Here is a 21,391-nt window from a genome sequence, read left to right as displayed (position 1 = left end):
AGGGGGATATGGGGGGGTTAGGAGTGCTGACTGCCCCTGCCCATCCAAAACCCACATACGATTTTTTTTACTCCCCTAAAAGTTCATAGCCCACTGTTGACAAAAAGCCTTACCAATATCATAGTCAATTAACACATATTTTGCATACTATATATGTTATTTAGTATGATACTGTATTCTTATAATAAAGTAAGCTAAAGGAAAAAATGGTATGAAAATCACAAGGAACAGAAAATCTTTATTTAAGATTATAGTACTATAAAAAATCAGCATATAAATGTACTCTCATAGTTCTAACCTGTGTTGTTCATGAGTCACCTGTAACAGAGAGTGTTATGGAACAGGGTTCTCAAACTTTTTGATCTCTGGAAGGCAGAACAAGAACAAGTGAACCTGTTTCTGTAGGGTGTGGTTTTTAAATTCTTTGGTTTTGAGATCCCTTGATATTCTTACATATTATTATTTTTAAAAGATTTTTAAATGACTTGAGCAGAAATCAAGAGTCAGACGCTTAACAAATTGAGCCATCCAGGCTCCCCTTAATATAAATATTTTTATTAAAAAATTATTATTTTTCCAAAAAATTTTAAATATACTGAGAATGGCATTGTGTGTGTATATATCACTTTATACATCAAACTTAATAGAAAGCAGATTCTTTTACTTGATCCTTCATTAAATTTGTTATGAAAAATTACTGTGGTTGAAGTATGTGAAGAAATCCAGCCTTATGCAAGATTAGTTGGAAAAGAGAAGTTTCTGAATAGAATTCGGATAACTGTGGATATCCTTCTTCGATATGACACAAAAATTCAGCAAGTGGTAGTTTTGTAAAGGTTAGTTGCAATGTGGAATCTAAAACCACATTACTGGGGTGCCTGGCTGGCTCAGTTGGTAGAGCATGTGACTCTTAATCTTGGGGTCATGAGTTTGAGCCCATGTTGGGTGTAGAGATTACTTAAATAAAGTCACATTATCAGTAAACTTTTTATTCTCCATTACATTAAAATTTATTGATCTATTTTGCACCTTGTCTTTATTTAAGATTTTGTTTATTTATTTGAGAGATAGCACATGCATGTGAGTGGAAGGAGGGGCAGAAAGAGGGAGAGACAGTCTTTTTTTTTTTCATTTTTATTTATTTATGATAGTCACACACACACACACACACACACACACACACACACACACACACAGAGAGAGAGAGAGAGAGGCAGAGACATAGGCAGAGGGAGAAGCAGGCTCCATGCACCGGGAGCCCCAAGTGGGATTCGATCCAGGGTCTCCAGGATCGCGCCCTGGGCCAAAGGCAGGCGCTAAACGGCTGCGCCACCCAGGGATCCCCAGGGGGAGACAGTCTTAAGCAGACTCCCTGCCGAGCATGGAGCCTGACGGCAGCCTTGATCTCAAGACTGGGGGATCATGACCTGAGACAAAATTGAGAGTTAAGTACTTAACTTATCGAGTCATCTCGGTGCCTCTGACCTACTTTGCACTTTTTCTTTTTAATATGTTATTTATTTATTCATGAGAGGCAGAGGCACAGGCAGAGGGAGAAGCAGGCTCCCTGAGGGGAGCCCATGCAGGATTACATCCCAGGACCCTGGGATCACGCCCTGTGCCAAAGGCTGACTCTAAACCACTGAGCCACTGAGATGTCCCTATTTTGCACTTTGAATGGATCTTTTACCATTCATGTTTTTGTAACATCATTTTATCATTTGGAACATATTGGTTCTCTGAGTTATGTAGATATTCTAAATGTTGATATATACCATTATATAGTAATATAGTATCTATTTACATCTATCTAACTTAGTATTTTTGATTTTTCAGAAGTCTTTAAGTGTTGGGAAGCTATCAAGCTCATGGTGGCAGATAAACGTTTTCCAAAATTCTTTCGCTCAGAAGCTCAAATTTTATCATTGCCAACAAATACTATCAATTATTTTTTAAAAGATCTTATCTTTAAGTAATCTCCACACCCAATGTGGGGCTTGAGCTCACAATCCCAAGAACCAGAGTTGCATGCTCTACCAACTGAGCCAGCCAGGCACCCCAATACTACCAGTTATTTTTCTTTAAAAAAATTTTTAAAAAAATTTTTAAGTACTTTTGAAGATTTAATTATTTATTTATTTTAGAGGGAGGGGCAGAAGGAGAGTCTTAAGCAGTCTGTGCAGAGCCAGACTCAGAAATTGATCTCACAAACTAAGCTGAAACCAAGAGTCAGACTCTTAACCAACTGTACCACCCAGGTGCCCCACTATCAATTATTTTTCTTAAGTGACAGGCTCACTTTGTTCATTTTCAAAAAAATTCCCAAATCTGAATAACCATAGTTTGTCAGTCATACTCCTAAATGGTTTTTCTTCCTTTCTTTTTTGTCCTTTGATGATTTCTTTTTTTAAAAGAAATTGATTTCTTTTTTTAAAAACACTATTTATTTTAGAGAGAGAGAGAGAGAGAGAGAGAGAGAAAGAACACGGCGAGGGGCAGAGGGAGAAGGAGAGAATCTCAAGCAGACTTCCTGCTGAGCACAGAACCCAACTTAGGGCTTGATTTCAACAACCCTGATATCATGACTTGAGCTGAAATCAAGCATCAGACACTCTACTGAATGAGCCACTCAGGTGCCCCTTCACCCATTTCTTAAACATGAAACAACTAGTGAGATCAGCTCATCACCCAAATAGCTACACCAATGCATTTTCTCAAAATAACTACTGTACTTTAGTGTGTTGGAGTGTTTTATGTGTAAACTTCCCATTTTGTCACACGTACTAAAAATGGCAGGTACTCAGCTATCAAGACTTAAAATGAATCATAGGCTTAAATGTAAAACACACACACACACACACACACACACATATATATATATATAACTGACAATGACATAGGAGAAAATCTAGGTAACTTTGAGTCTGACAATGGCTTTTTAGATACAACACCAAAGACACAATCCAGGAAAGAAATAATTGGTTAGCTAGACTTCATTAAAATTAAAAACTTCAAAAGACACTGCCTGACTTACACTGAGCCACCTGTGAGATGGTTTCCGACCTGGTGGCCTTAAGGGCAGAGGTACTGGGGCACCTGGATGGCTCAGTGGTTGAGAGTCTAGCTTCAGCTCAGGTCATGATTCTGAGGTTCTGGGATCGAGTTCCACATCAAGCTCCCTGCAGAGAGCCTGCTTCTCCTTCTGCCTATGTCTCTGCATCTCTGTGTCTCTCATGAATAAATAAAACCTTTAAAAATAGATTAATTAATTTTTAAAAACGAGATACTACTACATAATTAGAGTGGTTAAAATCCAAAAACACTAAAAACACTGAATGCTGGCAAGGATGCAAAACAACAGGTATTCTCATTCATTGCTGATGGAAATGCAAAAGAGCACAGCCACTGTGGAAGACACTTTGACAGTTTTTACAAAACTAAACATACTATTACCATACAATCCAGGAGTCATTCTTCTTGCTGTTTACCAAACAAGTTGAAAACTTATGTCCACACAAAAACCTGCTGATGTTTATAGCAGTTTTTTTTTTTATAGCAGTTTTATTCACAAAACTTGGGGGCAAAGCAAGATGCCCTTCAGTAGGTGAGTGAACAAAATAAATTGTGGGCTATTAGTTTTAGGAAGATACTTGGGGGCAAGCAAGATGCCCTTCAGTAGGTAAGTGAACAAAATAAATTGTGATATATCCAGACAATGGAATATTATTTAGAACTATAAAGAAAGGAGCTATGAAGCCATGAAAATACATGAAGAAACTTAAATGCATATAACTGAAAGAAGCCAATCTGAAAAGTTTACATACTATATGATTCCAACTAAAGGGCATTCTGGAAAAGGCAAAACAATAGAGACAATAAAAAGATCAGTGGTTGATGGGAGAGAGGGATAAGTGGAACACAGTGGATTTTTACAGCACTGAAGTCATTCTGTATGATACTGTAATGATAGATACATGTCCTTACACATTTGTCAAAACTCATAGAAGTTACAACACTAATGTAAACTCTGGACTTTGGGTGATAATAATGTGTCAATGTAGATTCACTGATTTAAAAAAATATACCACTCTGGTATAGGATGTTATTAATAATGAGAGGAATGCGGGGGGAAGAGGGTATATGTTAACTCTCTTTCCTTTCCCTTCAGTTTTGCTGTGAACCTAAAACTGCTCTTAAAAGTCTATTAAAAAATATATGAGGGGCGCCTGGGTGGCTCAGTTGGTTAAGTGTCTGCCTTTGGCTCAGGACATGATCTCAGGGTCCTGGGATGGAGCCCCGCATTGGACTCCTTGCTCAGTGGGGAGCCAGCTTCTCCCTCTGCCCCTCCCCCTGCCCCTGCTGGTGTGGTCTCTCTCTCCCTAAATAAATAAATACATAAATAAAATCCTTAAAAGGGGGGGGCACCTGGATGGCTCAGTCAGTTAAGGATCCAACTTTTGATTTTCATTTTGGCTCAGGTCATGATCTCCAAATCAGGAAACTGAGCCCCATATGGGGCTCTATGCTTATAGGGGAGTCTGCTTCCCTTCTCCTTCTGCCTCTACCTATCTGCCCCCCACCACTGTGTGTGTGTGTGTGTGTGTGTGTGTGTGTGTGTGTCTTTCTCTCTGAAATCAATCTTAAAAAAATAGTCTCAATACAGTTAGAATGATTCAGGTCACACAAAGTATATTCTTTGAGTATAATGGAATTAAAATAGAAATCTTTTTTTTAAAATAGAAATCTATAAGAGAAGATATCTGAAGTATTCAAATATTTGGAAACCAGATAGCACATCTCTCAATTACACATGAGTTGAAGAAGAAATCAAAATCAAAATTAGAAAGTAGTTTGAACCGAAGAGAAATGAAACACATATCAGAATTGTGGGGATGTTACTATAGCAGCACTTAGGGGGAAACTCATAGCATTGAACATTTACATTAGAAAATTATTAATAATAAAAAATAAAAATAAAAAAAGAACACTATTAATAAAGTTCTCAAATTATTGACAACAGCCTCCATATTAAGACATTAGACAAAGAATAACATATTAAACATAAAATAAGCAAAATAAATGAAACACAGTAAGAGTGGAAATCAATGGGGGTGCCTGGATGGCTCAGTCAGTAGAGCATGCAACTCTTTATCTTGGGGACATGTGAAGCCCCACATTGGGCATAGAGCTTACTTTAAAAGAAAGTGGTGGGGGGAGGCGCGCCTGGGTGTCTCAGTGGTTGAGCATCTGCCTTTGGCTCAGGTTGTGATCCCGAGGTCCTGGGATGGAGTCCCACATCTACCCACAGGGAGCCCGCTTCTGCCTCTGCCTACATCTCTGCCTCTTCTGTCTCTCATGAATAAATAAATAAAATCTTTAAAAAATAATAAAAGACACAGAGAGAGAGGGAATGGAAATCAATGAAATTAGAAAACAGTAACAAAAACAATAGAGAAAACCAATGAATCCAAAGCTGGATTAATATTCTGAAATCAATCAATGAAATTCATCATGTTAACAAACTGAAAAAGAAACCCATATCAAGTCAATAGACGTAGAAAAAGCATTTGACAAAACTTGACATCCATTCCTGATTTAAAAAAACAAAAACAAATACACTCCTAGCAGGTGATAGAAGGGAACTTCCTCAGCCTAATGAAAGGCAACTAGGAGAAACCTTTCGCTAACATCATACTTAATATGAAATAGTAAATGCTTTCCTTGTAAGATCAGGAACAAGGATGCCTACTCTCACCACTTGTATTCAACATCGTACCACAGGTTCTAACCAGTGCAGATGAGAGAAAGAAGTTATCTAGAATAAAACATTGTCTTTGCAGCTAACAGTGTTATCTATATAGAAAATCCAACAGAATATATGTACAAAGAAGCCACTAAAACTAGGAAGCGAGGTTAGCAATTGATTTTTATTTTTTTTTAAAGATTTTATTTATTCATGAGAGACACAGAGAGAGAGAGAGAGAGAGGCAGGGACACAGGCAGAGGGAGAAGCAGGCTCCTCGCAGGGAGCCCGACTTGGGACTCAGTCCTGGGTCTCCAGGATCATGCCCTGGGCTGAAGGCGGCGCTAAACTGCTGAGCCACCCAGGCTGCCCTAGCAATTGATTTTAGCAAAGCCTGTATAAGAATGTAAAGTGAATGTTTATATCCACCAATTAATGCTCAGAAATTTGAGTGTTGACCTTTAACACTGAAATTTAAAAAATTTTTCATAGGATCATTTAAAATTTTTTACTTTTAATTTTTAGAGATTTTACTTTTTTATTTGACAGAGAAAGAGCACAGAGGGGGTGGGAGAGGGAGAAGCAGGCTCCCTGTTGAGCAGGGAGCCCGATGCGGGGCTCAATCCCAGATGCTTAAGCAAGACGCTTAACCAACTGAGTGACTCAGGCACCCCTAAAAAATTTTAAAAGTAAAAAAACTTGAAATGTAGGATTTAATCAGACAAAAGATGTGAAAGCTCTATTCACTGGTTCCAATAAGACATTGCTAAGAGAAATTAAATATTATGTAAAGAAATGGAAATATAGATTAATGACAAAATACTAAGATCTCAATTTCTTTCAAATTGTTGTATACCTTAAACACAATCCCAGTTAAACTTGTTTTTACAGAAATTGACAACTGGTTCTGTAATTCATGGAAATCAAAGGGCAAATAGCCTAATTGAATTTGAAGGTAAAAAACAAAGTTGGAGAACTAACATTACCCGATTTTAAAGCATTTATAAAGCTACAGTAATCAAGACAATGTGGCATTAGTGCAAAGATATACAAGTATATCAGTGGAACAGAAATCTGAAAATAGATTCACACATATATGGACAATTGATTCCAACAGAGGTATGAAAGTCATTCAGTATGTTTTTTAATGTGAGAACAACTGGATATCACATCTTTATGATTTTATTTATTTATTCATGAGAGACAGAGTGAGAGGCAGAGACACAGGCAGAGGGAGAAGTAGGCACCATGCAAGGAACCCAGCGTGGGACTCGATCCCAGGACGAATCACGCCCTGAGCTAAAGGCAGATGCTCAAACGCTGAGCCACCCAGGCATCCCAGATATCACATCTTTATTTTTTTAAAATATTTTATTTATTTATTCATGAGAGGCACAGAGAGAGAGAGAGAGAGAGAGAGAGAGAGAGAGAGAGAGAGGCAGAGACACAGGCAGAGGGAGAAGCAGGCTCCATGCAGGGAGCCCGACATGGGGATCGATCCAGGGTCTCCAGGATCACACCCTGGGCTGAAGGCGGTGCTAAACCACTGGGCTACTGGGGCTGCCCAGAAACAGACTTTTTTTTTTTTTTTTAAGATTTTATTTATTTACCCATGACAGAGAGAGAGAGAGGCAGAGACACAGGCAGAGGGAGAAGCAAGGCTCCGTGCAGGGAGCCCGACATGGGACTCCATCCCGGGTCTCCAGGATCACACCCCGGGCTGAAGGGGGCACTAAACCGCTGAGCCACCAGGGCTGCCCAGTATCACATCTTTAAATAAGTAATTTATTAACTTTAATAAACACAACTCCCAATCTTCTTTACTCCAAGTCACTGTCAACCATCATTCTAATTTCTCCATGAATTTGACTTCTGTACGTTCATTATATAAGTGGAATCGTATATTTATTCCTTTTGTGTCTGGCTTATTTCACTTAGCACACTGCCTACAAGGTTCATCCATGTTGTGGCATGTGTCAGAATGACATTCTTTTTTAAGGCTGAATATTCCAAGTATATCACATTTTGTTTACCCATTCATTGATGAATATTAGGTTGTTTTACTTTTCAGCTATTATAAATAACATTGCTATGAACACTGATATGCAAATATCTGTTCAAGTCCCTGTTTTCATTTCTTTGGGGTATATAGCCAGAAGTGAAATTGCTGGATCATATAGTACTTCTGTTTTGAGGAATGGTCAAACTGTTTTCCACAGCAATAAAGTCATTTCACATTTCCACTAGCAATGCACACTAAATTCTCTACATCCTTGCCAACACTTTGTGTGTGTGTGCGTGTGTGCGTGTGAACTCTACTCCCAATCTGGGGCTTGAACTCATGACCCTGAGATCAAGAGTCTCATGCTCTACTGAGCTAGCCAGGTGCCCCTTGTTTTAATAGCTATCCTTATGGGTATGGAGTTGTCTCATTGTGATTTTGTTTGCATTTTCCTGGTGGTTAGTGATCTTGAGCATCTTTTCATGTGCTTATTGGCCATCTGTGTGTATCTTCTCTACAGAAATGCCTACTCCAGTCCTTTACTCATTTTTTAATTGGTTGTTCTTTTGCTGTTGAGCTGTAGGAGTTCCTTACATATTCTGAATATTGATTTCTTGTTGATATAGGATTTGCAAATATTTTCTCCCATACTGAGGGCTGTGTTTTCACTCCGAATAATGTCCTCTGATGTACAAGATTTTAGTTTCAGAATTTTTTTTAACGTTTTGTTTTTAATGAAATCCAATTTTTTTCTTTTGTTGCCTGTGTTTTTGACAAATCCCAGAAATCACTGCCAAGTCAAATTATGAAATTTTCCTCATTTTCTTCTAAGTGTTTTATATTTTTAGCTTTCAATGTTTAGGTCTTAGATCAATATTAATTTTTGTATACGGCATAGGGTAAGGGTCTGATTTCATTCCCTTGCATGTGGATATGCAAGTTTTGCAACATTTATCGAAAAGACTGCCCTTTTCTCATTGACTGGCCTTGGCACTCTTGTCCAAAAAATCACTTGATCAATACATGTGAAGGTTTACTTCTGGGCTCTCTGTTTTACCTCATTGGTCTGTATGTCTATCTTCATGCCATTACCACACTGCTTTAATTTCTGTGGCTTTTGGGTATAGGTTTCTTTTTTATTTTTGAAATGTACAACACATCCTTTTTGGCTCGTGATCCGTTCTTTAATCCCCAAGTGTTGCCTAGAGACTGGCACTTTTTGTAGTACCCAAATTTAGCCAAGGACCCAGGGATAATTGTGCAATCGGGTGCAAGAAAAGGAGCAACAGGTGGGTCGTTCAACATGGCGTCTGATTTCTTTGGAAAAGAGAAGGCACAGTCGCTAGAGTAAAACTGTACGCCTTTATTCAACTTAAATGAGTCATTAAGATAAAATACAATTTGCCCATGTGCAGAAACATTGTACATTCAATTGAGGAAGGTAGTTTTACACAACCAATAAAAGGAACGGTCTAAAAGTGAGAGGAATAAAGACGATAGTGAAAGGGGAGCTAAAAGGCAGAGTTTTATCTGTCAAAGTGCTAAGGCCTATGTGCACAAAGATTAAGTGAACAAGACCAACATAAGGTCATTTCTTCCATTCTGATTTCTCTTGGTGCTGGTGAAAAAGTTTTAAGGTGTGATGCAATGAGTCACAGGATTAAGACGGGTTTTAAAAAAAAAAATAGGTCATAGCACTTATGGCTGAGAAAGGTTTATTTCCAGAGTTTCATTAGTCATGTACTCGAGATCTTTCATGGATTCTATGAATTTCACGAATTCAGTAAGAGCCTGCCCTTCAATCAGTAGTCTATTATCAAGGAACAAACGGTTAGGTCCTTCCCAGCCCAGAATCCATCTCCTTATGCAACAACAGAGGAGAAACCAAATACGAGACTCTGGAAAAGTTTCATTACTTTAAAGTTTGTGTTAAGTGATTACATATACGTTCAGCTGGGGTTACCACCCAGGTCTTCAAATTGCTATTGCCCAAAAACCTAAAATGAGAATTGCTAACCTCGGGCCAAAGTCCAACTCCATCATTTCCAAGCTCTAGGTATCTGGAAACATTAGATATTGGTTTTTGGAAAGAAAGTAATAAAGTAAAAGTTTTTGTACCACACTTTCCATAGAAAGGGAACAGGCTGTGTGTAAAATAATAGTTCTAAGGTATCTTCAAGTATTTTGATAACATTTAATGCGCTGCTTTCTTATTGGGCTAATTTAAATTTTAAATATTTAGAAAGAGAACCCACGATTAAAGTTAATAAAATTGTTGACTCAGGTTGGCAAAATAGTGTTTATGAGCAACATCGGCATTATTTAACAGACACAGGTGCACAACACTAAATCCTGAGCAGCAGCAAAAGCTGCCACTGGATAACTCAATAGAAAACCATCACCTTGCCCATAAAATGTCTCAAATCAAATTTCACATTCTAATCATGGCAATTTAACATTATGTGAACTCAAAACCTTAAAAAAAAACTCCATAAAAGGGTAAGTTAAGAATAATTGTTTACTTAAACCCATTTTAAATCCAATCTTGGGTTTAACTTTTTTCTCCCCAGGCATTCTGTGGGTTTTGCAGTCAAGATGGAAATCAGTGGGTTTTTTTATTTCCCTTTAGCCTCCTTTTGAGTTTGAAGAACCAGGAATAGAGTTGGAAGTTATTCTTCAGGAGAATACACTATCTCGTCACAGCCCATTTCTATGGCCTGATCATCTCTGGCTCTCCCTTCCAGGCTCAATCCCTCCTTCCTGACTTTCTTAGGGAAGTCTTTCTTATAGAGATAGTCTTTACTGATTAAGAGTGAAAGCTCCATGGAGGTATAGAGATTCCTCAGTTTATACATCTCTGTAAAAGAAACTCAGTTTTCTAAGGTCACCAAGTATTAGGAAAATACAGGATACCCACCCTCCTACTTCCTGGGCAAAGTTGGGACATTTCATGGTGGAATACACCAAATACCTCTTTTAAAGGTGAATATGGATATTTTGGCATTCAGAATTTGAGTTGCAAATCCAACAATCCAAGTTAATGATAAATGATAAGGAAAATTCAAGAATAAGCACTCACAAAATACAATGATTTATCTTAAAAAAAAATTTTTTTTTAACCAGAAAATCTTAAAGTAAAAATTGGGAATTTAGGCCACTAAAAAGGACTAAGGTACTGCTGAAGTTTCTTGTAGTTAAAAATTCTGTGACTTCATAATGGGGGATGGGGGAGCCAATTCTACTGTACTAGAATAAAAACTTTAGAACACCAGTTTTACCCATTATGGAGAAAAAACAGGGATGCAACATCTCTTCCTTCTCACCAGACTACAAAATGAAAATCAAGGTTTAGTTTTAATTCCCTTTAGCTTCCTTTCGGTTTGAACATTAGGGAAAGGCAGGCTACATTATTTACCTAAGAGTTATTGGAAAGGGTTAGTTAAGGTTATAGCATCTTTCTGGGCGCACTGACCAGAATTAATTGAACGGGATTCTCTCTTCAAATGAGATGTTACTAAGAAATTTAAGTTTCTATTAAGAATTCTAGATCTTCTTCACTTCCATGTTATTTCATCTAGGGGCAATGCGTTTCCTTTCTCTTTTCATGTTTTGCCATTGTTTCAAACAGTGCCTCAAACATGTCCCTTCTATAACTCATTTACACTTAAATTTCCATCGTGTCTTGGGAAATATGTGGTATCTATTACTCCTTGAGCCCTGAACTAGACATGTGCTGTATGGCTACTGATATGTTAGGAAGACCTTTTGCAAATTACCTGGTTGCTTTTGTTTACCCTTATAAAACCTGAACCTCATCACAGTGCCTAGCACATAGTAGATGCTCCGAGAAATATGTGAATCAATGAATAACATTATTTGTACACAAAACCAGCTAGACACATTATGCAAAATCTTATTTCTTAAGACCGTTTGTGGTCAAGTAGTGTCAAAAGCATTGAACACAGGTTTCTAGACTGATGTAAATAAAGAATGGACAATTGGAGATTCAAGTTGAAGTTGTGTTCTAGTATATTGCTCTTTCTCATTCAACTGCACATCAACTACACATTTAGGCTCCTATGTCATTAACCTGAACATGAAGAAATTTTACTTCCGGTGAGGTAGGAGGCCCATTTAAATAATTATAAATATGTATTAGAAACGGGGTGTGTGTGTGTGTGTGTGTGTGTGTGTCTGTAAATGGCCATAATGGACTGGTTCACATACATTTAAATATTTCACTTTCACTTCTATGATATACGGTAATTATAAGAATGCAGATGTTCCCTGAGACATACGAAAATTTAAAAGCATATTTTAAGCAAAGATTTAGAGTGCTGTTCTCTTGGAGTGGTAAATGATCTTCAATTTCAATGTCTTTGGGCAACCCCAATGTTTGAAATTTCAATTTTTGAAAGATAACAAGGCAATCTTTTAAAAAAAGCATTCTATAAATCCTTATTAATTTCTAAAATATGCTACTTTTATCAGTGAAATAATCACAGCTGAGGAATTATGGGGAGAACTAGGAAACTAGAAGAGTCAGTTTCATGGGTCACTAAGATACATTCGTGGAGTTCTGACCTTGTTTTTTATTTCATCAATAAATCTATAATTATTCATTTTTAAACAATAGACTAGATATCTATTTCCAAAGACTATCTAGGTATCATTTTGCTCCTTCAATCATATCCTAAGACCAAATATTTGCAACCACAAAATTCTCTTGAACAGCAGGATTCCAGGCTATCTGTAGGTATAGGATATAGACTGGCAGTTAAGCTCTCCTAATATCTGGCTGAGTCCTCATTTGCATAAATGCCCTTCCTGACACAGGGGAGATCAAAATCCAAGCTCTCCTAGCTCTTCTAGCTCTCCAGATCAATTAGGAAGGACCTAAAACTGGTTTTGAAACTCCCTCACCAGATCAATCAGGAAGGATACAGAACCAGTTAGGAAACTTACTTCTCAGAGAAGAACTGGTAAAGAGAAAACAAGTTTTCGATTATCTTCATGGGATTATTTCTTCACATGCTCCTATCGCTTAGAAGGTTGTGGCAGTGAATGTTTGCTAATGAATTATTAACCACAGTTGAGAAAGAAAAACCTATTTTTACCCCTGAGATATTTTCTTACCATTTTTTGTTTTAGAAGCAAACAGTGGGCACATAAAAAAAAAAAAAAAAAAAAAAAAGGAATGCACCATGTTTTTGTGTCTGTTTTTCAACGTTCTCAGTAACATCCCATGGTTAAGAGACAGAACAGTTCAAGGGTGAAAGCAGAGACAGACAGATTAGGCAAGTTTAATATTTTTACTAGAGTTCTGAAAGAAATATGCTACCCTGATTTGTTTATCACCAAATTTCTCATTTTACCCTTCTATACAATCTGTTGTAATCTTCCAATGGTAATATAAGGCAACAGCTGAGGGCCCTTACCCACACCGCTCTCAGATGGATGTCAGACCTCAAGATTCACCAAAAAGTCCAAGGTTTTTATTTTCACTTTAATTATCTTTTACTTAATAATAAAATGAAAAATAAGAATATATGAATACATACAATCTATATACATATATTTATTGCAAATACTTAAAATTCTTATGTAAAATGATTTTTCTATATTTGTGAAAAAATATGACTTTTTAAATGGTGTTGACACCAACTTCTCTGTACATACCCTCAATTCCAATGTTAACAATTCCTTTAAAAAGGCAAAAAGACACAAAAGTTTAGCATTTACCAAACCAGTCTGTACAAACCTTATAAGCCAGAAGGAAAAAAAATAGCTTGTGGTAAATAAGTTGATATTCTTTTAAAATAAAAAATAAACTTCAAAACTATTCCCCTTATTGCATTTTCTGGAAATAATCTGAGTGTCTTTAGAGTAACTTCCTTTGTAACAATTTGTGCCTTAACAGTGAGGTCCTACGTTAAACATACCATATATGAGAAATTCAAAGTCTTCCACTGTCACTTTTTACATAGATATTAAAATATATATTACTTAAAATATATTACTGGAAAGCTATTTTTAAAATTGATCTTTAATAGTTGTATCAAATGTAAAGCATTAAAAAAAATAAAGTAACCAAGAATCTATGAAGCTCTCACTTCAACTTTAGGAAATGTTTTACCTACTGTTCCCTTTCAATAGGTATGTAGGTATTGAAACATGGGAGGAAAGATCCCTGCCTATCATCATGTTTCTCAGAGTCTCTTTGGACTATTCTATAAATTGAGCTGAAAACTACCGTCGGCCAAGTTTTTTACTTAGCAAGTTGTGGTAATGCAACAGGGACTTTTCCCTCTTTGCTGTGAAGTGAAACCTCTAGGTCAAAGAGAAAAACCCTGGCACTACTCACTGACAGTGAGTTCTAGAAATAAATAGTGGTGTAATGACCAGAGAAGACTCCATCGTTATAACAAATCATTTCACCCAAAAGCTCGGTAAGGGCTCTAAGGTGGAGAAAGGCAATAATAAGCAATTAGGATGGTAACTGTCAAGTCAGCAATATGTATGAATTTATACCTTCACCAGGAAGGCAATGAGGTCTTCCTTTGGCTATTTATCTAAATCTGAGATAATTCCTAAAACACCTACATCTGGGTGCCTTCCCAGCCCACGCAAGTACGCTTCCCCTACTCCTAACAAAAATGTCCCATTTGCCAGATCTTACTTAAAATGTTACATGGGTTACCACAGATAGTTTCAGTATCTTGAGCACAGGGGTTAAGGAAGAGTAGGGCGATCAACTCCAGGTCATTTGGCTGTATCTTCTGCTTAATAGGATGGAGAATTTTAATCAAAATTTTTTCTTAAGATTCAGGGAACCTTCTCTACTAGACAACTCAGAACGTTCATTAAGTAAGACTGAGATGACATATTTATTGTTAATGCTATCTCCCCAAGGTGACCTACAATGGAAGGTACCTGAAGGCTTGAGAGACATCCCCTGGAGGCATAAATATCAGGCACAATGCCTGACTAGTCACTGGAAATAGTGCAACTAAATACCATTAAAAAAAAAAAAAAAGCTTAGCATTTATTAGCAACCTTTTAGATTGAACCGAAAGGTAAAGCAACTCTGAAAACCTAAGATTAAAAACTGCTTTCATGGTTCTGGAGTACCATGCTCTCAATAATATAAAGATTTTCCTTGTTCCTACTGCTTCATTTTCAAAAGGCCAGACTGGAATGTGTTTGGATTGTTGCTGTTGTTTTTCTGTTCAGCTCTTAAAACGAATGACTTTCTATCTGAAAACACTGTTTTGAAGCAAACTAACGGACTGTATTCAATTTACTACCAACCTGAGAGAACCTATTCTCTCGTTTTGTCGAGATTGAGGCAGTGTACCTAGTTGACCAATTCTGTTTTAGGGACAATCATAAATGCCAATATTTTATTAGCTAAGTATTGCTTGTTAAGAGAATCTGGGGAATAATAATGCTTAGGGACCTATCTGCAAGAGCCTGGTCAAGATGAAGAGGCACGATACGGTTTGCTCTCCAAGTGGACTTAAAAATCCCTGATAACCATTCCACCTTTCCTGGTTTATCTGTTCAACCTCAGATTAGGGGAACCATGGAGGAGAGACTCTTCTAGGACAGGAAAGGTGCAAAGAAGAAAATTCACTTTGATCAAGCCAAATTGGTAACTAATGTTTTAGCACAGGGTCAGTTCCGAACTACTCAGGCACTTCAGCATGCAGACCAGCCCTGGGTCCTGGCCCTGATGCAGAGTGAAGCTGAGCATGGAGAGTTTTAACCAGCAATAGGTCCTTCCAGCCCCTGCCCTTGGACTACCCAGAGTACTCGAAGTTTGGGGAACTGAACCATGTTTGTTTCCTCCTGGATCCTGGCTTGAGAATATTCCTTATCCCTGGATCCAAGCAGCCTTCGTTATGTTTTAGCTATGTGTGTGCAGGAAGGAAAAGGAAAGTTAGAACATCCTATTGTCTTGGCTGAAACTAGAACACAGATATTAATCCTATATTTGCCTTAAGCCACAAAAAATAACAGAAGCCAAAACTGAAAAACAGTGAAGCAGTAAGTTTCTTATGGGATTCAAAAGTATTAAAAGTGTGTATAATGTGGAAGAGGGTGGGGAAGAATGGGTAACAGAATAGGGAAGAGCAAAGAGTAATTACTGTCTACTTTCTCCTAATCTGGAATGTGACTTAATAAGTTTACACTGTTCTGCATATGGTAAATATCACATCCTGAATACTAAGTACAACTACAGGTGTACTAGGTTGTGGTAATATTTTTACTTTACACACTTGAAATTAGGAAACTTAAGATCAATATGCAAATGATGCACATTGACAATACCCAATTCTTTAATACCAAATTCTGGTAAATTGTAGATTTATTTTAATGTCCTTTAATGACCTAAGTATATGTACTCAAAAACTCTTCAGTCACTAGAGACAAGATTTAAAAAACAACAACAAAGGAAACAAAAGAGAGTCAGCAAAAATAAGCAACAAAACTTTGGAAATAATTAATCTTCCTTTCTAGATGTTCTCTTAGCCATTTACTTAAGTCCCTTTACATTAGAAATTTCTAGTGCATAGGCAGCAATCATCCAAAACAGAGGACATATTTTCTAAAACAGGAGAAGCGTCTAACTTTTACTGTGTGTGTGCATGTGTGCACGCACACATCGTGTTCAAAGTAATATTTAATAAGATTACTCTATACTTCTCAGATGCCTGGGGAGGTCAAAACAGGCTTAACAGAACAGGCAAGTGTGGCAACAAGGATCTTTTCCTCCTGCACAACAGCAGACTACAGAACATTAGGGAACACAGTTGGGCAAGAAGAAGAAAAGAGAGGCTACCTTGTTTCTACTGTTAAAATCATTTTCCAAAGTTCTTTATGTTCAGTTTAATAGTTTCTGCACTTTTTATTCCCTTGCCCAACAAAACACATAGTTCAAATCACCCGTTACTAACATTTTTTGTTACTGCCATACTAGTATTTCACACCTGTTTGTAAGCTCCCATGACTGCCGAGGTGCCCGGGTTACTGCTGGAACTATGGCCCCGCATAGACTATGCTAACAGCAGGGGCCCAGGGCAGCACACCCCTCTTGGGCCACGCTCACCATCTCAGGGCAGGGGGTTTGGAGGGCACGTGTCCACAAACCGCAAGCAGAGAGCTTGGCAGCAGTACTGGTTTGCGGAAGCCAAGGACCAGGTCATGAGCTTTCAGAGTCTGAATTTACCACCTGTGAAATGAATACCTTATCAACAATTTGAACTTAAGAAGGTTCTGTCTAAGGTAAAGGGACTGAGTAAACCCTGAATCTAAATCCCGCAAAAGCTGAATAATCTACGTAAAGCCTGCAGACTGTCATGACATAATCAGCTTGAACGGTCATTTCTCCTTCCTTTTCCTAGTTTCTTAAGAAAGGAGAGAAAAAGAGAGACAGCTTCCTTTTAACCATGCATGGAATTAAACTTTTCTCAGAGTCAGGGTGAAGTGAAACATAAATCTGAATTCAAAGTAATACATTATTACCTAAACACTTGGGAAAACAATGTTAAAACAAAATGTGACATATTTACATGATTTTTTAAGTGCAAACTTGTCACAAATTCACAAAGTCTTGCTTGACCTAGACTTACTATACAAGGTGCTCTTCCTCTAAAATGTAAGATCTGTACTCTGTATTCCTGATTAAGTAACATTTGTCTCTTAAGACAACTGAAACCTACTTATTTATTTCTGTGATTCCCAAAAGGACGCAAAAAACCTTATCTCATCAACCCTTCCCTCCCTGCCTCCCTTACAAGGTATTCTCTCTCTAGCTGCATTACCGAACGACAAGGCAGGAAACGCAGAGTTTGGAGGGGCCAATGCAATCATCATGGCAGAATGCTCCACACCCCTTGCACATGATCATGGCTTTCAAGCGGCAGTAACATTTCGAAGGTGTGTCCTCTATGCTGTTCTCTTCAGGAAAGGCCTGAACGGGAATGGTCTGGCCGTGGCTGCTGGGATTCATAGCCTGGCTAGCGGGGATAGTAGTGACAGTCACCGAAAAGGACATGACATCACCTACGTTGCCAGACACCTGGCTGCCATCAGGCATCCCTGGGACAGCAGAGTTGTGGTCCATGTCAGACGAGGTGGAGACATTGATCATGCCTCTGTAGCTCGGCCCAATCTGGGTGGGGCTTCCATACAGCTTGGGGGTCTGCAGGGGTGGAAGCAGGAGCGGCTGATGGGTGGGACTGTCTGCAGTCAGAGGGAGACTGGTAGAATGGAAAAGCTCAGGGCTGGTTCGCATCGTCTTCCCTCTCACTGCATGAGCCATCTGTTTCTGTGCCACCTGAAGGAAATCTCTGGCTAGGGTCTTCTCATCCAATATTTGGCCTCTACTGAACAGGTAATTCTCCTTGCTTAAAGTGGTTTGCTCATGCGCTGGTGTCTCCGCCTTCACATTCTTTTTTGCTAAACAATCATTGGTGGACAGAGTTTCTCTACTGTGGGGTCCCAAACTTGCTTCACACTTGCCAGAGCCCTGAGTAGCCTGGGGCTCCTCCTTCACCATGACAGATTCTTGCTCATCACCAGTACTTTCCTCATCAGTATCTTCTTCTTTGCTGCTACTACTATCACCTGTTGCATTTTTACAGTCAGTATATCCCATTTTCAAGGCCTCTGTTGGGCTATTTAGACACAAACGGTCTTCAAGGTTTACGGAATGGGTCCTCCTAAAGCTCTCTGAACCCCGGCCATAGGTGGAAATGTTTAGTAAGTAGTGTCCTGCCATTGCAGGTTTTGATGTCCTTCTGCCAGCAAAACCCAGCATGAACCTCTGGCTTGTGGAGATATCTTCTAACTGGAAACCTGAGTGAGTGAAGTTGAACTGGGAGGGCTGCACAAACGAGAGAACGTTCTGCCTCCGAACCCTCTGTATGAGAGTCTGAAGAATCTGATCCTGGGTGGCCTTGCCGAGCCCCTCCTGGTACTGGTGTGTGTCAATGCCTGAGTCCCTCAGTTCCTTACCTGAAAAGAGCTGAAGGGGCCTGGGAACCTGGGGGAGCTGCTTACTGTGCAAGGCTTTACCCAGCTGCTGCAGAGCCGGGTGGGGCTGCCTCTCACTACCTTCCTCTCTGCTGCTGTTTTCTGCCACCTGGGTGCCTGGGAGCGCTCCTACCCCCGGCTCCTCTTTTGTAGTCAGTGGAACAGTTTTCATTTCAACTTTGGTGAGAGGTTTAGGCAGAATTTGCTCCATGGGAACATCTTTGCCCTGAAGCAGCTGAGTGACTAAAGGATTATTTGCAGGGATACTGGAGCTTGGCCTTGAAATGGGTCCGTTCATATTTGAAGGAGTTCCTGGAGTTTTAAGGCTAGAAGCTACTGGCAAAGTGCTCGAGGATGTAGCTAATCCCGTAGGTACTACAGTTACACTAACCTGGGGTACAGGAAGCTTTTCTAAAGTGGCTGTTGTTAATAAAGATGTTAAAGGAGAGGGAGTCATATCCGCCGAAGTACTAGCAGCTGTCTCCGCTGAGGCTGAAAGATCTGGTATATTCTTACTAGAACCTGCTCGGGACTCAACCGTGCCATCAGCTGCAAAACAAACAGGTGAGGCACCGGAGATTAGGGCAGAATCTTTCGGAGTAGAAGGCGCTTTCTCCTGTCTGCAGTTACTGGGGCCTTGTGGGTGGGTCAGAGAGGCCACTGTGGCTGTTGCCCTGGTGGGATTCAGTTGTTCATTATTCGGTTTCCCTACAGCTGGTGGGGGTGCATTAGTGTGGGCTGCTGATGGGACACCTGTGCGTGCTCCACCGACGGCAGAGGTTGGAGGCACTGAGGAGGTTTGCTGTAGTTGTGCTCCAGAGACACTAGGAGGCTGTGCCTGGTCTGGGGTCTTGGCCTCAGACTGGGGCTGAGTCTCTGGACCACAGGGTAAAAGCTCTCTCGTACCTCCCCTGCTTCCAGTTCCTGCCAATTCCAGTGTGGGGCCCTTTCCAGGTGCATCACCTCTGTCTGAGTCTGGACATCCCCCTCTAGCAGTTTTCCTGTCACCACCCTCTCCTGGACCTTGTCCACCCCCTGGGCCAGGTCCTGGAATGGTCCCTCCAACGGAGGTGGCTGCGGCGGCGGCAGCGGCGGCGGCGGCTGCTGCTGCCCTCTGTGCTTTGACCAGCTGGGCTTTTGCTTTGATGTCTGCAAGAGTTCTGGCTCCTGTTCTGTTAGGACTAGTGATGGAGACTGGAAAACGAGCCCTGGGAGAGACCTGCGATGTAGGAAAAGGCATGGGGGAGATCCTGGAGACCGGGATCTGAAAGAAGGAGGGAGAAAAAAAACCCCAGAGTTTAGTTTTCATTTATAGGAATACTGGAACTTCACGAACACCTGAATTTCTGCAGTAAACACTGCACACCAGGGACAAAGATGGGAAGTCCACGGCCGAGTGACCAAACCGAGGAGACAGCAACTTGACTTCATCTATAGGGTCCTTCCATGTTCTCTACTGGTGCCAAAACCTCTCCTCCCCTGACATCTTTTCCACCCCATGCTTCTTTTCTCAACACAACTCCCTCCTAAGGGCATTACTACTCACAACTGCTTATTACCTAAGATACACACCTTGCTATGGTATTTGAACTTTCGAATGTGTGTGTGTGAGAGAGAGACGAAGCATACCACTATCATTTTCTTCATAGCTCTCCATTCAAGGTCCAAGGAAAACTCTTGCTCTCCTCTGCTCTACACACATACACGCATGCACATTTCAGCATACAGGCTGAATCATTTCAATGACACAGGCTTCTAGATAGCACTGGAAGGCACACAGTGATCCATGGATGTACCCTACTCTGTCCATCCACGTGAGTGAGTATGTACATAACGTATACCACAGTTATTCTCATCCCTGGCTGCCTTTATACTTACTCGAGGAGCTGTTTAAAAATATATATGTTCTGAGTCCTATCCCAAATTTACAAATTAGAACCCTAGGGAAAAAAAATGCTTTTCTGAAACACTTGCTGGGAGATCCTGATATATCACCAGGTTTGAAACCACTGACTTTCGTATCATAAAATATTGTATCTGAAAGGAATCTGACTCCTATTTGAAACAATACTTTGGAAGCTATCAGAGTTAAATTATAATGCATCAAAATCTAGACCCTTCTAGTAGTTGCCAGAGCTTAAATGAGCAAATAACTGTTACAACAGACTTTCTAGCGCCTTTAATTTAAAAAAGAAAAAAAAAAAGAAAGAAAGAAAAATTAAGGCATGGAACTCTACGAAAATGCAGGTCATCTTTCTGGAACTCCCTAAATTAAGAATAATAAAGTCACTAAAACTGTTTATTTGCAATAACCATTTCTCAAAAGGTCAGTGGTCCTGAGAAATGGATTCTCTGTCATTCAGAAGTCAGAGCTGTGGGACTGTGTAATAGCCGTTACGAAGTCTGCACATCCCACATCATGAGATGTACCTAATCTCTCTTAACACTGCATCTCTTTTACATCTAACTACACAGTATTTCAGAGGCTATCAACTGAGGGAAAGAAGCAATTGTTGCCCCTTGGTAATATCATCTAGAAGACACTAGTAGGAAGGGGAGGAAGAAAGTAGATAAAACCAGAAAATTAAATCCAAGAAAGTAAAAGC

At 39.5% G+C, this 21,391-nt stretch overlaps 1 protein-coding gene across 1 annotated transcript in view; it reads right to left on the bottom strand.

Moving 5' to 3' along the window:
- Nucleotides 1-13,041: 13,041 nt before the first annotated feature.
- Nucleotides 13,042-21,391, bottom strand: part of ASXL2 (ASXL transcriptional regulator 2) — a 131,482-nt gene continuing 123,132 nt past the window's right edge. Inside the window, exon 12 of the mRNA XM_072767480.1 lies at nt 13,042-20,049. Coding sequence (XP_072623581.1) covers nt 17,569-20,049 — 2,481 coding nt within the window. The 3' untranslated portion in view covers nt 13,042-17,568. The remainder of the gene's footprint in view (nt 20,050-21,391) is intronic.

This window comes from Vulpes vulpes, chromosome 8, assembly GCF_048418805.1.
Source record: "Vulpes vulpes isolate BD-2025 chromosome 8, VulVul3, whole genome shotgun sequence".
Taxonomy (NCBI): Eukaryota; Metazoa; Chordata; class Mammalia; order Carnivora; family Canidae; genus Vulpes; species Vulpes vulpes.
This window is presented reverse-complemented; position numbering and strand designations above follow the sequence as displayed.